The sequence below is a fragment of the Athene cunicularia genome (genome assembly GCF_003259725.1).
Source record: "Athene cunicularia isolate RWA chromosome 13 unlocalized genomic scaffold, athCun1 chr13_part1, whole genome shotgun sequence".
Lineage (NCBI taxonomy): Eukaryota > Metazoa > Chordata > Aves > Strigiformes > Strigidae > Athene > Athene cunicularia.
The window spans coordinates 10085033-10090560 of NW_020799117.1; the positions used below are offsets into that span (position 1 = coordinate 10085033).

A 5528-nucleotide genomic window follows, 5' to 3' on the forward strand; every position below is an offset into this window, starting at 1 on the left:
GGGGGGGCAACACTCAGCCCCGACTGAACCCCAACACTGCGACGCCGCAAGCACACGGGGAAGACAGCGGAGCTCTCCTGCAGCACCCTGGGTGTGCAGCCAGTCACCTGCACAGGGCTGGGCCCTGGTTCATCCCAACAGGTCACAAAGATGATTTTCTCTTTTTTTGTCCCAGGGAATGTTTTCTCATTGCGGGGCTACACTGCTGCTTTTCCCAGGGAGGAAAGGCGGTTTCCTTTCTTGGTGCCCCTCCTCGAAACCACTCTGCTCCTTATCCCATCAACCTGGCAGGCACCCCTCTGGGATAACTAGGTCTGCCAGAGGCCATGGCTGCAGTGACAGCACATCCCCTGAGCCCCAGCAGACCTCTTGAGCCAGGGAGGCCACACTGCTCCAGAAGACGCAAGCCTTGGACATGGCTTGTTACCTTCTCCCCCACTCCAGCCTGTCCCTTGAGCACAGGAGGGCTTCACCCAACATCTGCAGCTGCTCCAACACCTCTCGCTGCATCTCCATGGCCATGTGGTGCACGTGGTGATTGAAGCTGTTGTACATCACCGCATTCTGGAACATCAGCATGAGGTCACGCTGGAACTGGGCCATGGACTGAATGTGTCCCTTTGACAGTCTTCTCTTTATACTGGTTAAATCCATGGGTCTATAAAACATAGATAGAAGGAAAATTAAGTTGCAACCCAGGTATTCTTCAGGCTCTGCATGAACATGCTTATTCTTGTTGCAGCATGGCCCCAAAACCACAGCTATTTTCAATCAATTTTATTGCTCAGGACAAAGAGGAGGAGTGAGAAATGTTTTTCTTCTAAGTCAGACGAGTAAGTTTGGCCAATGCGACACTTGCTGTCCAATCAACTTGGCAGGTCATTAGCAGTCACCTCTAAAAAAAATTTGATGTTGAGCTCCAGAGAAGGCAAGCGGAGTGATTGTAGTAATTAGTCTTCATGAAGTCAGTCCAGGTCTTAGTGGAGAAAGAGAAGTTACTAAAATAGGTGTCTATTAAAACCCCTTAAAATCGAATGGTGCCACTAGCAAAAATAGCAGTGCTAATAAGGGGAACATGATGGAGAATAAATATTACTTCCCTTATTTTGACAGAATGAGAAAATGAATGGCTGTAGAGACGACAACTGTGACCAGAATAGAATATGATTCAGCTCTAAAAAATGCCCTTAATCTCTCTGGGAAATATTCTTATGACCCAGTTCTCCACTGAGAGTAAAACAACTTGAGAGCAAGTAGTGGATGAGGAGAGGGTATTGACTGAGGCATACGCTTCCAGCATGGGGAACTGCTGAACTGCAGAAGCTGAATCCCTGTTCAGGCAGGGTTTACAGCTGCACGGACTGTGCCTGGAGTAAGTCAGCCATGCAATACCAGCAAAGGGCAGGCACAATTCCTATCAGCACCACAGTCACTGCAAGTTTCCAAGTTCTAATCACCCAGAAGGGAGTTTTAATAAAAGAAATCAGTGGGAGATGCTGGTGACAGCCAAACTCTGGAAAAGGCGGAAGGAAAACATCCCACTGACCCTTTGGAAACCAGAGAAGACAGAAAAAAATGGAGAGAAATCAACCAGTGAGCACTTTCTCCACAAACTCACCTCTTCACCACATCCCGGTATCCAGGGGCTTGTTTCTCTGACACTGCCTTCAGGAATGGGCCACTGTATCTACAGGGACAAGCACAAAGAATGATCTCTGTCTGCATCTCTGCTAAAGACACGGCAACACAGGCTAGAGCTTGCCTCTCCCTGCTTGCTATGAGGGCCACAGCCGATTAGGAACAGCCAGTATTTGGTGGCTGGCATGACTAGGCATGGGAGGAGGCTGAGTCCCTCGCTGAAGCTGGCTCTGCCAGCTGTGTAGGAAGCAACATTTGGGCTCCACCACATTAAGCAGAGGAAATAAATATGCAGTGTTCTCTCCAGCTTTGTAGCATGCAGCTTTTTTTGCTGTGAGGACAGCCAGAAGCAAAGCCATGGAGAGACAAGCCAGCCTGTTGGTGGCTGTCATGGAGGGGAGGACATGGCTTGGTCACACAGGAGCTGGAAGTCAGGGCAATGTGTTCAAGAGCCATGTCAATCCAACCCTTCTCCCCCACATACCTGTGACTGACTACCATCTTCCAGATGGACAACAGAGTTCTTTTGAAGAGAAAATGCTGCAGGGGGTTATCCCAGTTCAGCTGCACCCTGTGGAGTGAATATATTGCAAATCATCACACTTGAGACAAAGTAGGAGGTGGCAGTTCTCCTAGCACCCGCCACATCCAGGTGGATGAAGCGCAAAGATCCTCTGCTGTAGCTACGCAAAACCTCTCAGGGTGGGATGGTGGAAGTGTTCTACATCTGAATGCACAGCTAAACATCCAGAATGCAGGAAGGTGCTGGAAAATAGGCAGAAACAAGATCTGAGCTGAGCAGCTCTAAAGGCCAGGACCAAGTTGGATAGAAAATCTCATGCTACTCTTAAGTTCAGAAATTCACTGAGGTGGTTTTTATTCAGTTCTCATTCCAAGAAACTATGGTTTTCCTTGGAAAGGCCAGGTGATCACACATGTGGCAGAGCCTGCATGTGACTGACATGCCTGCACCTATCTGAAGGGGGCTGGTAATGCCCCTCTTACGAGCTGGACTGGACATTGCCTGACAAAGCATGACACCCAGCTCACACAAGGCCTTGAGGAAACATGTATTTTCTATCTAATCTCTACTCTTCTCACTTCAGCCTAGGATCAATGCCCCAAAATTCTGGCAGATCCACAGAGACAGCACAAGTTACCTCCTTTTCTTCTATGTTCCTTGGCTATTTCACCTTCCTGGATGTGACCTGTGCCATATGCTTGTCCTCAAGTGAAACAAGGGAAACAACTCTGTTCTGCTGTGCCTGCAAGAAAGCAGGAACTACTTACAGCTGCGTGTTGGCAGGGCTTGTGGGGTTCAGCACTGGGGCTGCAGAGGTGCTATCACTATCATCTTGATCCTGCGCCTGATTACTCATCTCCTGTGGATGCAGCTCACTTAAAGCTTGTTCTCCAGGTGTCTCTTGAGTCTTGTCCTGAAGAGCACAGAGGAAAAGAAATATACATTTAAATGGCAGCCCATCACCTGAATCCTTTATCTAGAAGCCAGCATGCTGCACATCCCTTTACTGCATCCAGTCTCATACCTTCACTGTGCTGCCCAGCACTCCAGTGAGAGCTGGGTCTGATCTCTTGGATCATAACCAGCTCTGGCTAACACAAACACTGGAGCTGACTGGTGCCCAGTGTTGTGTCTGTCTGCTTTTCTGGGAAGAGTCATGGATGTGAGAGGGCAATTAGGAGCTGAGGTGAGACTGCCTCAGGCTTGTTAAAGCTCGAGACACAGATAACAGGATCCCCTAGAGTGCAACAAGGTTGTTTCCTCACGAACTCCTACACGAGTATGACAGAGAATAGACTCAGCCAGGAAGGAGAGTGGTGCTGTTAGTATAGTGATTTGCCAATAAAATGTAGAGTGACAGGTGCAGGGAGAGAGGCTCTTTGGAGTCCAGAAGTGGGCTTATGTGCAGAGACACCCAAGAATTCCTCAACAGAAGATCTGAAGCATCGAGCAGACTCCTCAGGAAGAAAGTGGACATTGTGTTGTGTTTGAATTTGACCACTGGAATTAACACGTCCTGACTGAACAGGTACAGTGTGAGAACACTGGAAGTTATTTCTGTCTCTGGTGTCTAAGTTTGCAAGAGAACAAATGTGAGTGTGGAAAAATGGCACTGTTCTTCCACTGCTACATTATCTCGCAGGCTGGTGGGAGCCCACAGCCCCCCTAGACACAGGACTGATGCAAACCCAGGCTAGACAGTGCCTGCTTCCAAGACATGACGGTCTCCAGGGGCAGATGGTTATTGCTATCACAGCCACGTGGGCCTGAAATGAGCCAAACTGTGTGCTGCGTAACACAGCAATTAGAACAAGGCAACTATTCCAGTCTTGCCTTAAACCTGAGAGCAGACTGCCAGATCTCATGAGTCAACTTTACACTGCCAAGGAGCAATTCCTCCAACTCACATATCTGCAACAAGCTTCCTGTTCATAAAGATACATACATAAAAAACATCCTTTCATACATTACTTCTGTATTCTCCTCCCTGCTGTCTCCTCCTCTGTGTCCCTGTCTCTCCACTTGGAACCTGGGACTTCCCTATATCTTCCAGAGTTGATTTCCTTCACTATCTCGTCTCTCATCCAGGACCAGTGGATCTCTTAAGGACCACCTCTCCCCTACCTCTCTTCCTGGGAAATGTTCTTTCTCATCTTCTGCCAGGATGTGTTGTTGACTTTCCTCTGTTCCTGAGACTGCTGTTCTTGTGGTCTTTTCCTGGCACCTCACATCTTCCCCATCACCCTGCTTCCCAGAGCCACAATAATCCCCCTGAGTCTGTGATGACTCTGTGCTGCTAATGCGGAGAGGTTCCATCATCTGGGTTACCTGCAACACAGAAATGTATTGCTTCAAATTGTGGAGGCAAAAGGAAGAACAAATAAGCAGCACAGATGCTATTTTTGCTTTCACTCATGAATGCCTTTCCATTTTTAGGAATCCTTGCAAAATCTTCTGATGAAGCCCTGTGTTATTATTACCATGTCAGTTCACTGACATCTCTGTGCTTTAGGGTGAGCTTGTTTTGGCAAAGCAGCTGCCTGGCTGTGGTGCCAGCTTTAAATGAGAGGAAGGGCTAGGCTTGGGACAGGGAGCAAGTGAACTCCAGGCATCTGCTCCTCCCCCAAACTGTTTCTTTGTGTAAGGATGGTGCAGACCCTGAAAACTAAAATTTTTCAGGATGGCCTGAATTACGCCACCCACCTTCCTGTAATCTAAAGTCCTACCTCTGAGAAGAGCTGGAGAATACTGTCATCTTCACATGGTCTCTCTGCCTTTTGGTAGTCTTCACTATCATCCTCCCAGAGACGCTCACTGAGTTCCAGCTCATGGCCTGCCTCTGGGCTGCTCTTGTCTAGCTTCCCCATGGCCACCTCTTCAGTATTCCTCCAGCTCCTCACGTCCAGATCCAAAACTGAATCCCAGCTGTGAAGAGACTGGAAATCACTGTTCTTCTCTGACTCGCTGGGAGACTCCGTCTCAGACTCCCACCACACCCAGGCATGGCCCACCTGCAAACAAACATAAAGAGAGAGACAGCAATTTCTTTGTACCCTGATCCAGAACTGCAAAGTCCAGCTCATTTCCTGACATACTCAGACAGCCAAAGTATGGGAAGGATTCCGTGAGGCCAGCAGCCTACACCTGAGCCCACACTTCACAGCACGTGACAGGGCTGTAAGCTCTGCAACACAAACTGACATTTTAGAGCAACCGAATTTCAGGTTTTCTCTGTTCTTCCCCTGACCAGGCATCAGTGGGTTACTGTCCTCAGGGGATGCTGAGCTGCTTTGGAGCATGCAGCTTTGTTGGATGCTAGATCTATAAGGTGCTGAAGGCAGCCAGCAGCAAGCTCAAACCAAGTCAT

General features: G+C 48.6%; 1 protein-coding gene across 1 annotated transcript; it reads right to left on the reverse strand.

Moving 5' to 3' along the window:
- Positions 1 to 48: 48 nt before the first annotated feature.
- LOC113485400 (bromodomain-containing protein 8-like) lies at positions 49 to 5528 on the reverse strand. The gene is made up of 7 exons (XM_026858530.1): positions 5427 to 5528; positions 4888 to 5172; positions 4286 to 4489; positions 2929 to 3074; positions 2123 to 2209; positions 1619 to 1687; positions 49 to 658 (listed from the first exon to the last, which is right to left on the reverse strand). Exons 1-7 carry the CDS (start codon positions 5526 to 5528, stop codon positions 424 to 426), a joined length of 1128 nt encoding a protein of 375 aa, XP_026714331.1. The 3' UTR covers positions 49 to 423.

Bases quoted from the DNA above. Each gene is read 5' to 3' on its own strand.
- LOC113485400 (XM_026858530.1), bottom strand. From the start codon at position 5,528: ATGACTTGGTTTGAGCTTGCTGCTGGCTGCCTTCAGCACCTTATAGAT. The intron at 5,173-5,426 runs GTAACCCACTGA...GTTTGTTTGCAG, and splicing joins CTCAGCATCCCCTGAGGACA to GTGGGCCATGCCTGGGTGTG. The intron at 1,688-2,122 runs GTATGTGGGGGA...TTGTCCCTGTAG, and splicing joins AAGATGGTAGTCAGTCACAG to ATACAGTGGCCCATTCCTGA.